General features: G+C 27.5%; 1 protein-coding gene across 3 annotated transcripts; it reads left to right on the plus strand.

The window, feature by feature from the left end:
- Nucleotides 1–1,780: 1,780 nt before the first annotated feature.
- Nucleotides 1,781–20,760, plus strand: mh (DNA-dependent metalloprotease SPRTN). Of its 3 annotated transcripts, none has more exons than XM_016065987.4 (11): nt 1,781–2,112; nt 2,883–2,978; nt 4,342–4,437; nt 7,702–7,791; nt 9,576–9,751; nt 10,833–10,941; nt 13,184–13,228; nt 14,034–14,108; nt 18,295–18,556; nt 19,657–20,112; nt 20,349–20,760. In XM_016065987.4, the coding sequence occupies exons 1-11, from the start codon at nt 2,071–2,073 to the stop codon at nt 20,597–20,599; spliced, it is 1,698 nt and encodes a 565-aa protein (XP_015921473.3). In that variant the 5' UTR covers nt 1,781–2,070; the 3' UTR covers nt 20,600–20,760. The 3 variants fall into 3 exon arrangements, with proteins under 3 accessions (XP_015921473.3, XP_042900499.2, XP_015921474.3); XM_043044565.3 differs by having other exon boundaries at nt 1,921–2,141; XM_016065988.4 differs by lacking the exons at nt 1,781–2,112; nt 2,883–2,978; nt 4,342–4,437; nt 7,702–7,791 and adding an exon at nt 8,047–8,231.
- Nucleotides 20,761–23,566: the final 2,806 nt, after the last annotated feature.

The following is a 23,566-nucleotide window of genomic DNA, read 5'->3' on the forward strand; positions in this document are numbered from 1 at the left end:
TCTGGAGATTAAAACTATTTTAGTGATTTGTGACGTATATACCGATCCAAGTCAACATGTTTCAAAAAGTATATTAAAAGTGGTGTTACGAGTCACCCATTTAATGCAAATCTGTAAATAATTTTGATCCATACTAACCAGAAAATGTCGGACAGATCACAAAATGAAATAAACTGCTTGAGACAGTTAAGGCCATCAACCAACAGTAGTACTAGCAGAAGAAAAAGAAAAACTTACTTGAAATAAAGTCTCATAAATTAGAAAACGCCATTGTTTATTTATTAAACTCTTTTTAATTTGAAAATTTAAGAGTTATTTTTTTCGGTTCAACGATTAGTTGACTCAGCCTCGGAAAATTTTTGTAATTTTAAAAAGTAAAATCTTTAAAAGATAACTAATGATTCAATCGGAGTTTTATGAATTCTTCTGGAACTTTATGCAATGTGTTTTCACCACTTTTAACATGCAATTTATAACCACTTATTTCATCATTTATCACCACTTTTAATATATATTTTTAGTCTTTTGAATGATGAAGTCAATAAAATATTGTGGAAATCTCAATTTAATATTTGCACTTGAAAAAAAAAAATTACTATCGACATCTAAAGATCTAATACTATTGAGTTCTGGTACATTACAAAAAATATTAAAACTTGTTTTTAAAAAAAAATGAAATTTTAAATTTATTTGCTGCCTTGCTCTTCTATCCCCGTGATAAAAAGTTTTCTTCTTCATAGAGGACTTCTACAGCATGCGATTCGCGCATGCATAACCATTTCATATTTTATGTAGTTTCTAAATATTCGTGCCATCCCCTCTGCAGAGGATCAAAATTGTGTTAGCATGTTCTCCTTTCTGCAACGTAAATAAAGTTTTAGTACTATTACAACTACTTTTAAACATTTAGGAAAAATCATTTATGCTGCACTGGAGCTGCACATTGGGCTTTTGGTGACGGTCGGGGAAACATCCTTGAGGAAAATCCAAAGACAAGCTATCACAATTTTAATCCTCTGCAGATGGGATTGCTCCTCCGCTTTAGTAGCCTCATGGCCTGCGATTGAAGTAGAGCACTTCACAGTAGAACAGTTTAACGAGGATACCCACACCCTTGGTCCCTACGTAGGTCGATCAAAGTTTTCTCCCACCCGCTAATTGACTGCAGCCATTGATGATTGACTTCGATTTTCTAGTTAGAACCGTGTATTTACTAGTCCGTATTGTCTGCCGGTAGTAGACTGATTATAAAGACACGGTTCCCAGCAGAGCACTGAAGCCAAGCATCACTGGATGCGGTCAGGAAGCGGGTGGGTGACCATTTTGAACAGCTTACGAAGGAACCAAGGGTGTGCGGTATTGGTCTTCATTAAACTGTTCTTCTGTAAAGTGCTCGACTTCGAGAGAAGGTTGTCGGCTTGCAACTGAGGGGAGCCCCTGCAGAGTATCAAAATTGAGATGGCATGTTGTCGTATTATCCTCAGGGATGCTTCCCTGACAGTCACCATTAGCATAGTGCGCATCTCTAGTGTTCTACCATAACTAAACTGTTCTACCATAAAGTGCTCGACTTCACATGCAGGTCATCGGGCTACCGAAGCGGGGGTGTCATCCCCTCTGCAGAGGATCAAAATTGTGATGGCATGTCTTCGGATTATCCTCAGAGATGTTTCCCAGACCGTCGCCAATAGACCATTGTGCAGCTCTAGTGCGACGTAAATTAACTATAATAACTGAAATGATAATAATAAAAAATAGTGTTTTAAAAGCGTTTTAAAAGCGCGCAAGTGTGAACTGCATTGATGTGTGATTGATCGCATATCCAAATTTATACAGTGAGAATGCTCCTGAAATTGTTATTTAATTTAATTTTATTTAAATAGTTTATTTTAACGAGAATTAGGTCAGACAGAAATAGGTAACATTAAGCGTAAATGTGATATTTAAAAATAAATTTTCTGTTCATGTAAAACTGTTATTAGTTTTATTTTAATTAATTGGTTAATTAATGAACAGTTTTATCTTAGAAAATTTTGTATGGGATTCGGCTTGCTATGAGTTATTTTACAAATGGACTTGTCCGATGATATAGTGTATTCCTTCCAGGAAGAGGTATTTACTTTTTTAAGAGTAAATTTATGGTATGAGGTTTTTTTATTTTAAGTTTTTTTGTCCTTTCAAATATGGATAAATTTTATCAAAGTAAATAGTAAATCTAAATATGTGTTTTATGGATGAGTATTTTCATTTTTGTTATTTGTGTTAATTAACTATGGGAATAGCTTAAAGTACTGCAGAATTAAAATAATTATTTTCATATTTTTTTTAAATCAGAAATAATCAGCCAATGAATACTTCCTAGAAGAAAGATGTCCGGATCGGTATCTATTCTCAAACCATCTCGAAGTTTTTGCGACATTCTGGTAGTGACCAAAAAAAATCTGGACTGTCTAAACTTTGGAAAAATTGCAAGTGACACTGAAGAATTTTTGTTCAAAATTGCCTCCATTTTGCCTTTGATGACAGTTCTTTTAGATACCACAATTTCAATTATAGAATTGAAATTGTGAGTCATAGAAAATTCATTGTAATTATTTAATAGAATATTACTTGAGAAAAATTTATCCATAAATTACTCTTCCATAACATGATATCTTCATTGAATGCATATTAGAAAACTGGCTGTGCCCGGAAGTAACAGTTAAAGAAAAGACAAAGAAACTTCAATATATGTGCATTGTAACCTTTAACTTGAGTTTTTTTTTTAAACCTGTGCAATTATCAACAAAAAGTCTTAAAATTATTAAAGTATTAAAGTTTTTTTTTTCGCTATGTGAACTGTTTAACTGATTTTATTTTATATTCATTTTTTCTTAATTTAGTCCGAAGCATTCTTCAGTGAAATAGATGATGTTGATTTAGATTGTGCTATTGCCTTATCACTCCAAGAAAATTGTGGAGCAGAAATTAAGAGAGAGGTAATCAAATAATCATTTAAAAACGATAGATTTATTTCTATATTAATAATTAAAATATTTATTGAACTCTGGATTTACTTTACTCATAAATAAAATTTAGATTATAAAACATTGTTTGACTTGCAAGGAAATTAAAAAAAGATTATTGTATTTACAACTAGGTTAAAACTATATATTTTTTGAAATTTTTTATTAAGTTCTTATGCCAAATTACTTTTTTGATCCCAAATTTTTTAATTGAACTTGGTTCTTAATAAATACAGTGAAAGCTCCAGGAAAGACATCTCCTTGTAACGATCTCCTCTAGTCATGACCACTTTTGGGTGGCATGTAGTTTTTCCCATAGACTTTGTGTTGAGGAAAACTTTTTGGAGAGACCATTAAAACCTCTCCCAGTTACCCGGCTAGCCTTCGCACCAAATGCGGAGAAAGTTAATGAAGGAAACAGGAAAAAATGTCAGAACAAAAAGTTTTAACAAAATTAATAAGTAGATTAAAATGTATTCAAAATATTTGTGCGAGACTTGTATTTTGAGTGCTTTTTTTGGCAATCTCTGAATGAGATCTACACCCTCATGTTGCAGTCAAAGTGTACTAAAGACAATATTATTAATGATTTGTTTTTAGACTTAAAAGTTAAATTTAAAAAAAAGTCATTTAAAAAAAATAAGCATCTTAAACAAACAAGCTTTAAAGCTAACTAATTTTTATGATGTAAAATTAAATGCAAACTTAAACTAAAAACATAATTGTGAATTCATTTAAAATGGTCCTATCTTTCATATTTGGTAAATTTGTTTTTACACATACCTATATCAGTAGTCATTCATTGATCCGGTTTTCATGGGGCCAACACAAGTGGCATTTCCGCACCAAGAGAATGACACTGACTAAAATTAAAATCGTTTGCGAAAAATCATGTACCTTCCATAATATTTTGAAACCTATAGAGGTCACTCTTGAGAGGTTTCACTGTATTTAATATTTATTTTGTGTGCCAATTTGTATTTCTTTAACCTATGTTGGATAAGTGAATTGTCATTCTTTATGAGTTGTATAAGTCAAGTTATTACAAGAATGCTTGATAGCAGAAAATATTTAAAACAAGACAATATGATATTTATATGATCATATCTGAATAGAATTTAAATTAATTAATACTTTGCCATCTATGAAAAATATCAGCAACTCTCTTTTTAAGCAATTATTTAGAATTCCTTTACTTTAAAAAAAAACATTGCAAAAAAAATTGATTCGGTATGCTTGTATTTTTTTATAGTGAAACAACCTATAAGAATTTATTAAAAAAATTTTTTTTCTTCTAGTTTATCTTAATATTTAAATTTTTTTTTTTATTTTTTAGTCTGATGCATCTTTTAGCAAAAGAAATGATGGTGATCTATATCATGCAACTTCATTATCTCTTCAAGAAAAATGTGCAGTAGAACTAGAAAAACAGGTATAAAAACAATTAAACTCATTTTTAAAAAATTTTTTACATTGAGTAAGGTATTTAGGAAACTTAAGATTTAAAAACTTAAATTGTTTAAACAAATAAAGTGAAGGAAAATTGTAAAGTGTTTTTAGATTGGTAAATAGATTTGATAAGAAAATAATCAATCCCTACATTATATTATTATTGTTTATAATTCAGTTTAGTTGTTTTATTGCATGCAAAAAGATTGTTTATGCATGCATTATTGACACTAATCGATGATTAAGTATTTTTCATATCTATATTTGGGTGTTGATTTCCAAAGTTTTTTTTTTTATTGTCATTTTTTTGAATAAATAGAAACGAAATTTGTATTGGGATATATAGTTTAACTTTTTAATAATAAGATAATAGTTCATTAATTCAATGAATGAATAGTTTATTTTTCTACTAGCTTAGTCATTTTTAGATACGTAATGGGCAATTCCATGAAAAAGGGGAAAAGCATTGGAAAATTCAAATAAGAATAATGTTATCATTTTGGATGTTTTCTGAATTAGAAAGGTTTGAAGTTTGATAATTTATAATTATTTTTTTTGAGAAATTAGTTTTTTAGTGTTGGTAACCCATTGAACATTGGCATTTACTTGTTCTGATTTGGGTAAAGAAGTTGGGTTAGCTTTTGAAAATCAGTTAGTTAACATTATTTTAATTTCAAAATGTTCCAAAGAATAAATATTGTTTATTACACTTAATAGAAATATTGTGCAGTGTCAAAATAAGTTTTTGTCGTTAAATTCACTTAATTATATAAATTTCAACTAAACATTAATGCATGTAACGTAAGTTACCAAAAACTAGAAAAAGTTTTTGTGTGTAAAAAAGAACAAGTGATACAAAAGTAAGAATAATATTTTTTCTTCCTTAGAGGCTAACACTAAATAAGCAGCAATAGTTTTCTTTTCAAATATTACTTATTTATTGTTTTATGCCCCATTCAATATGTGTAACGTAAGTTACTGACATGCATGCAACGTAAGTTACCAATGTGAAATGAGTTTATTCCTCTTGAAAATTGGCATACAAACTAAATAAGATGTATCCAGTTACAATACCAAAGTTTAAATAAATTATCACTGCCCTAAGATATTAATTTTAATGAAACTCTTTGCTTTAAGTTATTAATTTGGGTGTTGGCATTCATATGTTTTCAAAGTTGAACGAAATCTTTCGACAGGCACCGGGAGTTAAGGATGTAGTTATAATTAGAGATGCTAATGGTAACAAAAAGAAAGTACAAGCACGGCATCTTCATCATTCAGTTCGAGAAATGCACCAAATGTTTATGGAAGAAAATCCAGAATGCAAAATTGGAAAAACTAAATTTTTTTGATCTCCGTCCAAAGCATGTCTTGCTTAGTAACAAACTTCCAGGCAATGCTTGTGTTTGTAAGCATCATGAAAAGTTCGGATTGACTAAGGAAGCCTTCAGCAAAATTTATAATGTTCCATCTTACGAAATTCCTTAGAAATTTATTTTATGTTTAGAAGAAAAAGCTGAGTGCGAGTCTCTCGAACAGATGAGTGGAGTGTCTAGTCTATTCTCAAAATTTCCACAGATTAAAAACATTAAGCAGATCCACCATTTAAGAGTACAAGAAGGCATACCAGAAGAGCTTTTTTTAGTGAAAGATGTTGAAAAAGAAAATGATGAATCCAAGATAAATACTGGGGGTTGATATATGGTTAGATAGGAGGACATGTTATATCCTGGTGTGGTAATGTCTGTTGCAGAGAAAGAATTTAAAGTCAATGCAATGGCTGTTGTGGGAATCTATTGTAAATGGCCTGAAAAAAAGAGATGAAATATTCTACCAGAAAGAAAGCATGGTGAAAAGAATTGAGCCCCCTGTACTAGTTAATAACAGAGGACTTAATAAGTTTGCAGTTATGTGTGAATCAAAAGTATCTGAATTTACTTCATGTACACTTTTTCTCCCTTGCACTATACTGTTTAAATAACTTAATTTGCATTTGTACATTATTTGATAAAAGTTTGATACAAAGGGAATTTCGTAACGTAAGTTACTGTAACGTAAGTTACCCACTTAAAAAATTATATTTAATTTAACTTTTGAAATAAAATCTTAAATCTAGGCATAAGAAATATTTAAACATGTCAGAAAAATGATACATATAATCTTAATCATGAAACTTTTGTATAAGAACAGAATTTTGACTTCAAGTGTATTGCAAATTTATGCCATTCCTTTTTCGGTAACGTAAGTTACCACACTAATTTTAGGCTTTTACACTGTTTAAATTGAAAAATAATAATTATTTTAATTAAGATTCCTTTTGGTTTTGATTGTAATTTTAAGAAATCACTTTATTTTAGTATATGTATTCATATTATTTGCTTGCTTCTAAGTTCTCAAAGCAATAAAGTTTATGTGAATGTAACGTAAGTTACCGTGGAATAGCCCTAATACTGAAATTTAACTTTATCATAGAAGTTTTTTGAAGTGTTTCTTTATTTGTAAGGAGTGTTAGGTTATGAATGTAAATAAATTATACTTTCTCAGGGTTTATCTGAAATAACTGTAAAGCTGTTCACCCTGTGGCTTTATTTACTTATTTTGTGATGAAAAGAAAAATATTTTTTGCCTCCTGTTAATGATTTTCGGTGTATTTGTTGTACTGTAGTGTAAATAATTAGAATCTCAGGATATATGTTGATAATATTAATGCAACATTAAGAATAGATTAGACCTATGACTTATTTAAGTTTATTCCCTGTCATGCATGCAGACATATCAGCAACAGGATTAGAATCTATTTAATAGTTTGCTTATCAATATCTTATGTTAATCATTATAATGAACATACATAATTTCGTATATAATCTGTTATGCTGTAGTATTGTATTTCTACTGTCCATGGCAGAACAGATGACATGAGGGACCTCTTATTGCTTATCTACATTCAATTTTTGACCTATTTAAACTGAAAGGATAAAACCTTACATGTTGAACCTTTGTAATTACTTTTAAAAAAAAGGATAAATTTTTCTTCTGTATGTATGGTTAAACACCTGTAGCCTCATCTATCTTTTACCACTATATCATTTTTGAAACTTTCCTGATCTTCTTAAATTTAAAAAATAATTTAAATATGAATTTATGACAATAACTTGATCTTAGAATAAAAATGTTACAAACCGTAAAGTATTGTAATGTTTTCCTCTTAAAAATTTATATTTATATATATATTTTAATATTTTTTTAGTCTGAAGTATTCTTAGACACAATAGATCAAGATTATGATTATGCATTTGCTTTATCACTTCAAGAACTTTCTGAAGATGCAAAAGAAAAAGTAATTAAATTTTATGATTCACTTTCTTTTTTTATATGTCCTTTGTTGCCATTATTGTGTAAGAATTTTAAATTTTTCCTTCAGCTTTTGCTTTATTTATGTGAGCCTTGGAATGGAATATTAATAATTGTATATTTTATTAAGATTCCATTCTAAACATTAAATGGTAAAATATTTTAAATTTTCTTTTCCTTAAATGAAAATGCCAAATGTTGTGTCTATATTTTAAGAGTAAAAGGAAGACATTTCTTTAAATATATGTGTTTTATTTGGTTGATTGCCTATAATGCAGCTAATGAAAAAATAGAATTATTCTATTTTAAAACATGTTTTCGATGCTGTTTATTCAGGGATCGATTCTGAAAGTTTGGTACATAAGCTCATGAGTTGAATGGTGAAATATTTTCAATATTCATTATCTGAAATGAAAATGCTAAATGGTATGTTGTATTTCAAAAGCCAGTTTCTTAAAAATAAAAGGAAGAAAACTCTTGAAATACATGTGTTTAGTTTGTAGATTATCTATAATGCAGCTTATAAGGAAATAGAATTAGATATTCTATTTAACAATTAGTTTTCTATGCCCAGATCTTAAAGGCTTAGTACATAATCTTGCAAGTTGATAATCTAATATCTTATGCTACAGAATTCAATTTGATTCATCCTTTTTTTCTCCTTTGTATTCTTCTAACTGTAATACTTTAATTTCATTGCTTTTCAATTGCATTTTGATCTAGTTAAGTTCCATCGAAAATATATACATATTTTTTGTAACTGATTTTCTTTTTTCTTTCCGATTTCTTGTTTAAGATTGAAATTACAAAAATCATGTCAAGTATATCACCTATAGATTCTGTTTTTTTTATTTTTTTAAAAATTAATTTGCAAAATAAATCTATTTTTTAAGGCATTAAATTAACTAACATCATTTATAACTTAATGTGAATAAAATCATTCTGGAAATTTAAATTACTCTTTTCCTGCACAAAAGATATTTATTATTCAACTAGCTTATTTGGAGAAGTAATAAACAAAAATATGTTAAACTGCTAGTCTTCTGTAATTACTTTTTAGAAGTAATTAACAAATATTTATTAAATTGTTGCTGTTATAGGGTTTTGTAATTACTGTCTTTTCTTATGCCATGCAATAAAGACTTAGAAAAATATGCTAACAATAGTAAGTTTGTGGGTCTTTATTGCATACTTCTTTTCATAATTTCTTCTGAAGTTCAACTTCCTGAATACTAGCTTTTCAGTACTAGACTGCAGAATTAGCTTAAAATTTTTGGATTTAAAAAATTCTGATTTTCTAATTTAAAATAATCTAGTTAAATACTTTTTTGAATTATTAGGTCTATAAATCTAAGTAATAGAATCTTGATATAAAATACTTTATTGTCTAATCTTGTGAGATTATATTCTATTGTGTAATTTTTAGAGGAAATATATTATTGTCTAATTTTTAGAGGAAATAGTTCATATTAAAAGATGTATTGAAATTTAATTAGCATACAAAGGGAAACACCTTTAGAATATAGTGAAAGTTAGTGTTTCATTTTAACCCTCTAAGGGTTTAGCCTTTTCACAGAAATTTCCGCGCTACACGCTATTTTTCCATTTAACAGAGATTGTGCTTTGGAAAAAATCCGGATTTCCAGATTTTTCGCTCACCACTATCCAGAAGTTTCCAGAAAGCCAATAACATTTATGCATAAAAATTCTTATGTGTTCTATAGTTCTATGCTCTTATAGTGTATTTCATTAAATAGTTTTAATTTTTAGCCATTTCCAGTCTCTTTGCCTAAGTCCGCCCACAAGCCTATTGGCATTGTTGATGAGCAATGGGAAGTACTCGATCCTAATCCGGACATACATGCTTTATTTCTTCAGTATAATGTTCAGTTTTTTTATGGTAAATTAGATGGTGTCGAAGTGAAATGGAGTCCTAGAATGACACTGTAAGTAATTTTGAATTATATATATATATTGATTGACAGAGTGTTAAAGATATAAATCAAATAAGTAACTGTAATCAACAATTCAAATTACAATTTTAATCATTTTTTTTAAATCATTGATTTAAGTCATTTAAATAAACAAAAATTAAGCTTATATGTTAGGTTTTTAAATAGATTTTGTGTACTCAGAGCAAAAAACTGAATCTTTCTAGAATAAAATTAAATAATTAAAAGGTTTTTTACAAGCTTCATTGCATATATTTATTGTTAACAGCAAACAAAAGAGATTGCTAACTTTTTTAATGAAATAGGAAAAAAATTTATTGAAATATGCAGATATGTGCATTTTCTGATTTTATATTGAAATTTATATTTAGCACTAAAAGATATTTGTGTAAAAGGTAGTATTTTATTTACCTTGTCAGTCGATTATGAAATCATATATTTTCAAAGTTATTGATTCTACTTATTTAGTAATGTATATTTTGGTCTTATATCGCTAATCATTTTCTTATGATTTTTGTTTACTTTTTTCATAAGGTTTAGCTACATTCATGTAGGTAGGGCATGCATGTGAGCGATGATTTGATTTTTTTTTCATTTCTTCTTCAAGTTAGTCAATTATATTTCATAATTATATAAATGTAAACTATAATCTGTTGCAATTATAGTTCCTAAAATAATATAAGAATGATTTTAAGCAGTTCAATTCTAATTCAATAGTATATTATCTATTTACTAGTTCAAAATATCAATTTTAAATATTTTTTCCTTAAAAACTATGTTTTCCAAGAAATTTTTTTTTTTCTCTAAAATCTTTAATAGCCACTCATTGATCAAAAATGACCTCAATGTACAGTACAATTGGATGACTAGCATTTTCAAAACAATCTTTATTTTATTTTTATTTTTTAAATCTTATTGGTAATTCACATACTGATTGTGATTTATATACTTACGAACATTAAAAAAAGTTCCCCTTCTATAAGAATTGTCTGCTTGCTTCAAAAAATTCACATAATATCTGTTTGGCTGACTTATAGTAAATTGTGTTTATAGATTTATTTCTATTTTTTCGCAGGTGTGCAGGAGTTTGTTCCTATGAGGGAAGGGGAGGACTGTGTTCAGTGCGTCTCAGTTTGCCATTACTAAAGCTTCGTCCTAGACGTGATCTGGTGGAAACCCTTTTGGTAATCTTCCAGAATAATTTTTTTTTTTTAAGATTACATATTTAAATAGTTTTTTTTTTTATCAATAATTATTAAAATCAGAAATTTTTTGTAACTCTTCTATGCAATACTTGAAATTTATCAGCACAATTTTTGAAATCTATCAATTTTAAACTGTATGAACTTGCATTGACTTGAGAAAAATACTTTGTGTTTGTCAGGGTTGTACAAATCTAAAACTTTCTGCATGTTCAGATATTGGATTGAGTGCTTTCTACAATACAGTGCAACATCATGTTTAGGAATTAAAATTTCATTATACAGTAAGGAACCAATTATCCGGAACTATCGGGACCATCGCTATTCCGGGTAACTGATTTTTTCGATTTTCTGAATCGCTACAAAAAGCTGTTTTTTTATTGTTGAACCCAACTAAAAAAAAATTGGAAATAATCTTGAAAAGAAGAAAGAACGACGAAGTAATACGCTAATGATTATTTCCAAAATGATGGTAAGGTGAACATCTTTCAAAAAAGAAAGAAAAATCATAAAATCTTTTGAGAAAAAAAAAAAAAATTTTTTTAAGCGGCGGGAAAATTTATCGAATTTTGTTCAGGTTTTTTGGTTTTCCGGTTTTCTGATTTCTGGATAACGGGTTCTGTACTGTATATAAATATTATTGTTAACACATAACGCTATTTACATTAATACTGTAACCCTATTAAAATTGAATTGAGAATGAATTAAAATAATACTAATACTAAGGAAAAGCTGTTAATCCTTCACAGGAAAAAATGATTTCTTATGGATCAGTTTAATAACAGATTTATGAACAGTTCAATCTTTAAAATTGTTATCTCTTTGCACAAAATGCAAGTCACTCTACTTGAAAATATTGAGTAATTTGCTTCAGAACCAATGATTGGAGTTGTTTTCTTCAAAAGTAAAATAGAATTTCTTTAAATTTTTTTATTAGGACTTGAAAAATTTGTTATAAAGCAATTAAGACGTACTGCACATAGTGTTTAGGTATGCATCTACGTAATAGTTTAGTCTTTATTACATAGAATTTTTAAATTTATGTTTACTTTCTGTTTTGATATTCTGTTATACTGATAAACCAGCGATTACGTGAAAAGGTAAGTATTTGTTTCAACGGTGGAAACAGACCAGTCGATTAGAGGACAGAAGGTATGTGCTTTAAGATTGCATTGAAGTTATGGCCTTAATTTAATTAAGCTTCGTTTTAAGCATCATAAACAGAATTAGAAAACTGATTTTATATATATTTGTTGGCAGTCTTAAAGAATCATAGCTTGCTTATTAGCTGTATTAATTTAAGTTATGGTTTTTGGAAATTTCTTTTTCTTTTAAAAAATGCGTTTAGTGTAAATATTTTTGCATATAAACTATTCTCAGTGCTTAAATATTTTTTGCTTGCTTACATTTGTTATAGAAGTTATTTGTTATATTTTTTTGAGATATTAATTTTGAATTTTTTGATAAAGCTCTTGAACTATTCCATCATTCATATGTATTTATTTTTTTAAATCTTTTCTAATGCTAGTTCAAAAGCTAGGATTACTTTTGCTACTTTATTTTCACATACAATCACTTAAAAGTTTCACTTAATATAGTTACGTGTCTTTTTAAATTTGTTATGTTTTACACATTCATTTTAAATGGTTTATTTAGAATTCAGTGATTATCTCTTGAAATTTTCTTTTTTGATTGTGCAATATAGTTTTGTAAATTTTGCAAGTGCAGCACACAATATATTTCTTCAGTGTGCAATATATTTTTTACAGATCCTTAATTTTATAAATAATAATGAAAAAATAAAAAGGTTAAGTAATATTTGTAATTTTTTTAAAAAAATATTATTTATTGTTCTTAAATTTCTTTTCTGCTTTCTTTTATTATTTTTTTAAAAAATTTATTCCACTGAAACCTGTTAATTGGTCCAATATATTCCAACACCAATTTGGTTGAACAAAAAAAGCTTGATTACTTCTGTGTGCATTGGTTGTATCCCTAAGTTTATTAAACTGTTATCCTGTAGAAGTCAACTTTAACAAGCTTAGTTTTTAATCTTATTATTGTGAATTAAAACTGTTTTGTTACACTTTTTTTGAAAAAGAGATGACTGAAATATGTTCCTAAGTCTCCTGCATAATTTTGATGAAAAAAGTCAGCAAATTTGCTTGATACAAAATTTAAATTATTCAAATAAATTTATTTATTATTATTTATTTATTTGCAGCATGAAATGATCCATGCATATCTGTTTGTAACAGCTAATAATAAGGTAAGCATATTTTTCTTTTGGCTCTTAAATCTCCTCTTTTGCTCTTATAATGTAGAAGAACTTAGACTATTAAACATATTTTAATTAACTCTTTTTGCATAAAATTAAACAAGAAATTTTTATTGTCATGAAACTATTTATCTAATTTCAATCAAAATGTAGTTTTTTTTTTAAATTTAAAATTAAATTATTTAAAAGTATGCACAAATGTTTTTAATTCAAATTAATTTTGTTCAGTAATAGAATAAATAATAATTGATTATTAAAATTTATTCTTAGCATGGAATCACACTTTTTTAAGCAAATTAAAAATCAATGATAAAAGTTAAAGGTATTGTTATTTTTATTATAATTAATAAGAACATGGTTTTCAAATTGCAACCACCCATTTAATTTTCTTAGAGCCTGAAATTTGAATCGGTTGAAAATCGGTATATTTACCCTGTGAAAGTAAATTTATAAAAATGATGACCTGCAATGACTTATTAGCATATTTGAGAAGTACCTTTCGAAACATTATGAATTTTTTTCAAACATAATTGAAAATCTAAAGATTGAATCAAGGATTTTTTTTTTGGGGGGGGGGTAATCAGTTTCTTTAATTTGCTGAATGCATATAGAAAATCATTCTAACGTGTTTGAAATTATTAATAAACTTACAGAATTATTTTCAACTCTATTTGTAAGGGTTTTGACCATAAGAACATTTTAAAAATATTTTGAAGAATTACAGTATTTTTAGTTGTAAATTTTTTTAAAATGGCTTTGCGTTCTTTATTATTTATTTATCTTTTTATATTTGTAGGATCATAATGCCCATGGGCCAGAGTTTTTGAAACACATGCATAGAATAAATAAGGAAACTGGTACTCGTATTAGTGTAAATATTGCTTATATGTCATTGTTATAATAATTTTGCTTTCTGAACTTATATTTAAATACAAATTCCTTCAAAATGATATATTATTAAGTATTTTTTAACAATATTTATTTTATTGTAATAGTTTATAAAGTAACATTTCATTTTTTTACGTATTCATGTTATTTTCTTCTTTTTATATTTTTTGAAACAGTCTTTAAGATTAATTTCTCGTTTTTGAAGTTGTCCAGGAATTCCAGACGAATATACAAAATTGAAAATGCGAGTATTTCAAGTAAATTTGTACAGCTGTACTAGTTTATATATATATATATATATATGTATGTTACGCTTTGATAGCATAAACATTGTAGATTCATAGTGTGGCTGGTGCTTATTGAAAAAGATACAGGAACATGGAGAAATAATACAATTATTTTAAAGTAAGGGCCGAAGCCCCAAAAATGAGAACTCTACATACTGGTGGATAGATAGAGAAGAGCCAATTGACCTTGGAACAAGGGTTTTTATAACTTTCTGGACAATATATTTAAATATTAATAGGTCTTCGTAACGTGGGACTGATCAATTTCCCAAACTACTAAAGATGCATCATCACATTTTCTGAGATAATTAGATCAATATTATTATTTTCTTTGTGGGAAAGGTTTTAAACGATTGCGCATTAAATAAGTGGTCTGTTTATGGATTATATTTAATATATAATTATTTTAACATTACATAATATTATTGATCTAATTATCTCAGAAAATGTGATGACGTGTCTTTAGTAGCTTGAGAAATTGATCAGTCCCACGTTACTAAGACCTATTAATATTTAAATATATTGTCCAGAAAGATATAAAAACCCTCGTTCCAAGGTCAATTGGCATTAAAGAAATGGTCTATTTATGGATTATATTTAATATATAATTATTTTAACATTACATAATATTATTGATCTAATTATCTCAGAAAATGTGATGATGTCTCTTTAGTAGCTTGAGAAATTGATCAGTCCCACGTTACTAAGACCTATTAATATTTAAATATATTGTCCAGAAAGATATAAAAACCCTCGTTCCAAGGTCAATTGGCTCTTCTCTATCTATCCGCCAGTATGTAGAGTTCTCATTTTTGGGGCTCCTGCCTTTACTTTAATAAAATTATATGATTCCTGCATCTTTTCCTGTATCTTTTTCACTAAACACCGGCCACACTACAAACTTACAATGTTTATGCTCTCAAAGCATAACAAAAAGATGTGTCTTTAGTAGCTTGGGATATATATATATATATATACTACTGTAATGAAAATTTTTTTTTCATTAGGTTTCATTCACATTTGATTGTTGAATAATGGTGAATCACTTTTAACAATTTGGATTACAAGAAAATAGTCTCTTTGAAATAAAAAGAATTTTTTCTCTAATTGAATTCACTAATACCAAAATTTTATCTTCCCATTTCTGATAATAATGCAACTTTATTAATAATTTCAAAACATTTAAAATTTAAGGGCCATCCTTTAATCATGCAGATTGTTGCAGGTAACTTTGCTGAATTTATTATTTTTAAATTGTGAGTGAGTTATTTTTCAGAAGAAGTCTATAACTTCATAATCACAGAATTATAATATTACAAATTGGAGTAATAATTAGGAAATCAATAATTGTACAAAATTGCTTTTGGCATCATTGTTGAGTGTGTTCTTTGAAAATGTTTGTGAGTGATTTTTTGAAAAACTTAAAAATTTCCCTAATGCGAAAATCATTAAAATTACTAGTTGAGGGATTCTTCACACACATACTATTTTCAGCAAATGCAAAACAAATTTTGTTATATTGTCTTTGTTTTTAATTCTAAAAATGGAAAACATTAAAGTTTATGTAATTTTGGAAGTTTATGAGGATCTTGTTTTTATTCATTAGATTTTTATTATTATTATTCAAGTAAAATTGCAATAATTTTGGAATTTTCAAATGTGAATTTTGGTACACAATTGAGCTTTTATTTGGAAATTAGTAATATTGATTATTTGATTAGATAGGTATTGAACCCAAGTTTATAACATTTAAGTTTTTAGTATGAGAAATCATTTGTTAGTATTTTTTTAGATTGATATGTCTTTATAAAAACTAAAACTAATCGAAATCCAAAGTTTTAGTATGAAGAATCTTTTAACTAATTGGCTTTTTTTAGTTTTGATAATTTCTAAATTATTAATTAAAAAATTATAAGTGATGTAGCCAACTTGAATAGTTTTTAATTTGAAATAAGTTTTTTTTCGTTAACTCAATTCACAATCTTTATTAATCCATTATACAGACTTGCCAACTTTCCAGATTTCGAGCCTTTTGACTTTTATACTAAATTTCGTCATTTTGTCTTTTTTTTTAATTATTATTATTATTTATTTTTGATGTGAAACACAATTTGAGTTTTCCCACACATTTGCATGACCTGTTTATGTTTGTGTGTTTAAAGAAAAAAAGAAAAAAACAGGTGGTAAAATCTAGTCTGATTGGTTCAATTTTCAGACACAAAAGTAAGTAGATGCTGTGAGAATAATTCCTTAGCAGTGTGAATCATTCTCAATTGTGAGAATCATTCTTGAAAGAGGAAATATTTATAGATCATGAGCGTCAGGAAGTAAAGTGATTTCCTTCTTAGTTTCTGTAAACAAGCATATTGTGTGCAGTTTGGATAATTAAATATGGCAAAAATATATATATATATTTAACTAGAAGAAATATTTAACTTCTTTAATCTCTTATATTTAGAAGAATTTCCATGTATAATATGTTTCAAAAACAGAATTAACTATGCATTTGGCACTTATTGTTTGAATTTTTTAATCCTACAGAAAAAGGGACGTAACCAATTATTTGAAGCAACAAAAACCTATTGATCTGAAAGAGAAAAATTGTTAAAAACGAAACTATTATATTTTCTATAAAGTTATAGCAGTGACGTTCTCCAATTTTCTAACTTAATATGTGTGCCAATGTTAAAATGTTTTTTACTGGTAAATAAAAGTAACTTACTAATTTTCATTTTTTTTTTAATTTTTGAATTTAACTTTATTTCTGTATGTTTTTTTCATTATTAAGTAATTTGTGTTACTTTCTTCCTCGCTCCTTTCTGAACATGCATGAAAAAGTTTTGTACTTTTTCATTTTTCTCTGGTAGGCGCATCTGATTATATTAAATAATAATAATGTTTTTAACTGAAAAGCTGAAAATTCAAAATACTCCAAGTACCATGGCTTAAAGTTATTTTATCTGTAATTTTTTTTTCAGTTTGTAGTTGTGTTTATTGCATTGTAAACAATTAAATTACTTAACATATTTTTCACATATTTAGAATTGGAAATGTCTTTTATCTAATGAGTTTGGTTACGGTTTAGCATTTTATTAATGAACCACTCTAGAACAAATTTTGTTCCTAATTTACACTTTTTTGCTGTTATCTTGTGTCTTTTCAATCATAAATTCTTAAATTGTATTTGATAATAAGAAAAATATTAAAGTCTTAGTTTGTGAAAATTTTTATCTAAGCCTGAAAAATTCAATTCTGCATTTATTCTTTTAAAAAAACAACAAAGAAAAAGCAAACAAAAAAACTTGTACCCGTGTTCCAAGTGTGAACTTGTGGTCACTCTAGGTACATCAATGTTATAATCCAATTCCTGGTTGACTCTTCTCAACATGGTTCTATCAACCGTATTGTGACCACAAGTGATCCTTTCATGTTCTGGAAAATCATGCAGCAAAAGGGTAAGAAAAAGTCTTGTATGTAGCCCAACAAAAATAAATAAATAAATGAAATAAAATTTATTTACAAGAAAATGAATGTCTGGTTAGCATGGGGGCCATGGCAAGATAGGTATATTATCTTCAGAAATTCAGTAACAATGCTGTACCATCCCCACGGAAAATTCTAACCTTCTAATAGCATTTTGTTTGCCTTCCTGCACAATATGATTCATTTACTGCTTATAGTCAAATATAAGTCTCCACCTATTGCCAACTGCTGTTATAAAAAACTTGAATTGTGTCTGTATTTCGAGCAAGACTCGCTTTTGCTTTATTCAGCTTAGTTTTTTTACTGCAGGTTTCTGAAATCCTGGAGGGAATAATTATGAATAGCTGTGTATTTTAGGTTACATATTTAAATTTCTGATAAACTTTTTTTAAATTCTAGGTTTATCATAGTTTTCACGATGAAGTTGATTTGTATAGAAAGCACATATGGAGGTGCAATGGTTCTTGCCAGAAGAAATCTCCATATTATGGTTATGTTAAAAGAGCTGTTAATCGAGCTCCTGGTCCTAATGATGTCTGGTGGGCTCAGCATCAATCTTCTTGTGGTGGGACATTTACAAAATGTGGTGAACCTGAAGGTTATAAGAAGAAATCAACAAAAATAAGCCAAAATGACTCTGTAAAACGAAAACCTTTCAAAAGTATATTTTGCGCAATTTATTTCTTTGTTTTCAAATTTGCTAATATCGTTTTTTTTATTTGCATGTTTTACATTTTTTATAAGGCTAAGTTTTCTTTATTTCACTCTTCATGTATTTTTAATTTTTTTTATTGTCTGTATCAACATGGAAGGAATGTTTTAATTTTTGTAGCTTCGTTAGGCATTGATTTGTTCCAGGCATATACATCATTGTTAGAGTGCGAAACTATGCTATTGAGTAGAATTTTTTTAAATAGTATTAATTTCATAATTTTTCCTTAATTTTTTTCTTCTTATTTAATTTATTTGAATGTGAGTTTTTAATGTTTTGTTAAACTCTTTTCCATTTTAACTCAAATCTGAACATAAAGAAAATTATCAGTTATTTTCAATTTGAATTAACAAAAATGCATATTATTATTAGGAAAAATATATTTGAAATATAAAGTTGAACGGTGTTAATGAGGCTGTTTATGAGGAAATAAAACTCATCATAATTATAAAATTGATTTACTTTTTATAGCCAAGCAAACATCTAGATGCTAGTTTTAGCAAACCCACCACAGCATAAAAATTTTTTTTTCTTTTGCTTGCCTGTTTAAAAAATTTGTAATTTCCATTTTTGTTTTTAAACCTAATTAGTCATCAGAATTTATGTAGGTAAATCTTGTTAATTCATTTCAATATAAATTTAGCTCATGATGTATTGCACTATTCTTTGTGTCGCAATGTGATTGAACTCAAAAATTCTGTTGCAAAATTTAATCAGCAAGTCTTAACAGTGTGTATTTAGTTAAATATCCTTTTAATTAAATGGATTTAGAACTATTAAAAAAGTGCATACAAATTCAAATACATTTTGATCATGTGGCTGTTATGGTAGAACTTTAAAAGAATTAACTTATATGTTGTCTCAATTAATAAACTTCCTTCCAAAAAATGTTCTTTCAATTTATTATTACTTTTTATTGTCTTTTTTAATATCTTATGCTTGGTGAAATTAATAGATTGAATTTATCAAAAAAATTGTTTTAATTATTATTTTTCAAATAAAAGAGCATATAACTTCCAAATGTATTGACTTATTAATTAATTTTATAGATGCTGATAATCAACTGACAAATATCAAGAAATTTCTGAAAAATCCATCATCATCAACAGCAGTTTCTAAAAATGTATCAAATTTTATAAAAAATCGTATTGAATCTTCTCAAGGAAAAGAGGAGAACAATTTGACGGGACGTAACAAATCATTAAACACTCTACATGGAAATTCTGTGCCTGTTTTATGTTCTAATGAATCAAAGAATGTTGCAGTTTTTACTGGAAATGGTTTTTTGCTTGGTTCTTCTTCTGGTGCAGTACCTAAAAGTTTCCTAGCTAACTTACGTCGTGAAATAGCCTCTTCTTCAAGTGCTGCTCCTAAAACGATTTCTGTTCAAAGTGAAATAGCTTCTTCTGGTCGAAAGACTTTTACACAGTCAAGTAAGAATACAGTAAAAGAATCTTGTGTTTTGGGTGTTATCGACTCTACGCAGAATAATTTTGAATATAAAGGTATTATTTATTTTTTGTATAAATTATATGAAATAAAAATCATATCCCTTAATTAAAAAATTGTATTAAGTCATATTATTTACAATATCCTAGCTAAATTTTTTTTTAAAGCTAAGGGGAGCATTGTTAAAATCATTTGTTGTTAACATTTCTTTGTTGTTTTTTATTTATTAATTGATTTTTTTTCAAATTTTATCTACTGTAGTAAAGTAATTATTATATCAATTTTTTTCCAGCTAAGCCTGTAAATAAACATGGGTCTCAGAAAATCACTCTTAACACGTCCAAGAAACCAAGTTTTATTCAAAGCTCCATAGATAAGTTTGTAACTTCACCTTCAAGGCCATTAATGGGAAATAATAATATGAATGATGCAACTAAAGACAGTAATTCAAATACGACACCAAAGGTCAAATGTCCTGTTTGTTTTAAACCTTTCACAAGTTTTGAAATCAATGCTCACTTAGATTCTTGTCTCACATTATGAGGCTAAATTTGCAATAATTTTTGTTTTTGCATTGTATACACATTTGTTTTACATTGTATATTATGTATTTTGCATAATATACTTTATGACTGAATTTCAATGTAAAAATTTGTATATTTTTAGGATTTTATCTCTTGTAAATAAATTATTTTGCCTATGAATTTGAGTAAAGTGTTATTAAATTATATATTTAAGGCAAATTATATGTATATACTTTTAAAATTATTTCTAATAATTTCTTAAACTATTACATTTTAGTGATTTGTTAAGATTTAATTACTCTTGTGTAATGTTATTTGACTTAAATTTTAAAGAGGATTTTTAGTTCATATTATATTAATAATTAAAAAATTCTCATTAATTGGTATTGTCTCTCATATATATGGTAAAACATGTATGAAAATTAAGGTGTTATAAGCTCATAAAGGCATTTTTTTTCTTGCAAATTCTGTACATTAAATGCTGTAATGTAAATAAAGTATGAAAATTAGTAATTTAAATATCAGTTTTTAATTTAGAATTTTATTTTTAATGTTACTAATTTGTTTGTATGAATACAACCAATGGTAGCTCTTTCCAAATAACAACTATTCAACTAGGTTTGAAAGCAAAACAAAAAAATTATTGACATTAAACTCAAAAACTGAATTAATAGTATTTTAATGAAGTGTAGGAAATAGATGTGATCAGGTTGCTGGTAGTGAAGGTAAATGTATGTGATCAGAGGTCTGTTTAGAAGAAATTTGAGTCCTTAACGGACCCTTCGCGAAATAATTTATCTTTTAATCGGACCCTTCAAAAATTTATTTACCTTCATTATTGTTTTGTTAATCGAATAAACCCTCTGAGGGGGGGGGGAGAGACGGTTCGAGACAAACTAAGTTTCCCCAAGTTTAAATTCCAAATGTAGTATTCTAAGAAAATATTTCTACTTTTACAAGCATCGTGTGAGCATTCTAATTAATAATAATCATAATTTTTTTTTAAATAAATAATAGATCGATTTGTATTTATTCATAAAAATTAATAGAATATTATGTAAATACAAATTAATTTCTTTCCAATTTTTAAATAAAATATTATAAATTTAAGAATTGTTTAAGTTTACTTAATGCATAACACATTAAAAGTGATACATTACTAAATTGAGTTATTTAAAATATGTCAATTGAAATTATTATAAATGTGAGTGATTTTGTTTCCATTATTCGTCCGAAATGAATATTCTGTGTTGAGCAATATAGGCTAGATACCAAATATTTGTATGTTGCATCTCTAATTTCGTAGCAGCAATTGTTAAGCAGAATCTTTGCAATTTAAAAACTTCTGGAAAAGGTTTTTAGCAATTTTTGTAATAACAGGACCCTATTTGCACAAATTCACAAGAGCCAGACCCTGGTTGAAAGAATATGACTTAACGCTTTTTTTTATATTCACAAATTATGAATAGTTTTTTCACAATTTTACAAAAACAGGACCTTTCACAAAATATCTGGACAGACCCCTGGTGATGCATCTCTCTTTAATGTGCTGAAAAGCAGTTAAGCCATATCCCCTCCCCCCGTTGTGTTTAAAACTGAAATTAGAATTATCTATATATTTTTATTTGGTGTGCAGAATTTTACTGTTAATGTCAGTTACCCATTACTAATCAATTAGATGAACTATAACTATCCGCGGATGAATTATTTGGAGCTACTGAAATATTTGCACAATCTTAACCTAATATAGTGATTGTTCAATTAAGGTTTGAAATAATTGTATATTCAACAAAAAATACTATTTAAAAGCTAAGTGAGAATGTTTTTTTTTTAAATAAAAAACATTGAACTTAAAAAGAAAAATTTCTTGCATTTTTATCAATTGGTGACAGTCTATTTAACTTAAAAAAACTATGCCAGTTTTGATAAGTTGTGTGTAATTTGGTTATTTTTCTCCAAAATAATTATGTAAGTTATTTTATTTTACTTGTGAATATTATTAGCTTTGCTTTTGATCTTCAGGTTCGAATGCCCAGTTAGCATGTGGATTCGAATATTAAATTAGTATGTGCATAAAGATGGAGAACAAAAATCTATCTGTCAATGAAAATTATTTTTAAAGATCTAGATGAGAGAAAAAAATAATAACAAAAATTAAATATACTCTATAAAAATTAAGCGTAGTAAATCGATTGGAAATACAGACAGGCACCCGATATTGTTTCGTATTTCATCATAAAATATTTGTCTTCATATATTCTTTCAGATGTGACATTAGCAGCTTGGCTCTTCTGCAACTTAGAATTTTATACTTTTTCTCTTCAAATTTCCTTATTATTGTAGTTGCATCTTGAATTGTAGTATATATATATATATATATATAAATTGAATAATGTTATAAACTGATAAAAATATAGTTAACGCACTAATGAAAATTGAAACTGCCAACATCAACTTCTAAGAATTACGAAAATATGTGTTACTCGAATCAAAGTGTAAGTTACGGCCTTGAAAAAGGTTTTTCCTCGAATCTTGCAAAATTGTGTGTTAATTTTTGTGTTTTAAGGATGTAGCCATAAAACCTGTGTCTGTTCTTGTGATAGGTTAAATGCTAAAAAGTCATATTTTATTGTTTTTATGTAATAATTAAAAATGTTGACTTCAGTTAACGTGTTCCTACAAAATATCTCCCATGTTAAAGTCTCCTCTAAAAAAAAATCATAATAGACGTCGTACAGTTTGTCTACGGTAAGAACTCCCCACGCCGCAAAATCTGAGGCCGTATGCTGCAATGGAAGCAAGAATAACGTATTTCAGGGAGGGTAGCTGTTCTTCACTCTAGGGCTAACGCAATTGACCGGAGAAAAAGATTACCCTTCTCTCACCGAAACCAGTCCTAAACAGTGACCCCACATCCCTATTTGAAATAATTATACATCGTTACTATAGTCACCTCCAAAGGTCCATGGCTAGAGTTCTTACTTTT

Source organism: Parasteatoda tepidariorum, chromosome 8 (genome assembly GCF_982258835.1).
Source record: "Parasteatoda tepidariorum strain Cologne lab strain chromosome 8, Ptep-v5.0, whole genome shotgun sequence".
Taxonomy (NCBI): domain Eukaryota; kingdom Metazoa; phylum Arthropoda; class Arachnida; order Araneae; family Theridiidae; genus Parasteatoda; species Parasteatoda tepidariorum.

What these genes read in the sequence shown, in the direction of transcription:
- mh (XM_016065987.4), top strand. Translation starts at nt 2,071, where the DNA reads ATGGACTTGTCCGATGATATAGTGTATTCCTTCCAGGAAGAG. An exon ending in ATCTGGTGGAAACCCTTTTG is followed by an intron (nt 10,942 to 13,183) that starts GTAATCTTCCAG and finishes ATTTATTTGCAG; the next exon opens with CATGAAATGATCCATGCATA. An exon ending in GAATAATTTTGAATATAAAG is followed by an intron (nt 20,113 to 20,348) that starts GTATTATTTATT and finishes ATTTTTTTCCAG; the next exon opens with CTAAGCCTGTAAATAAACAT.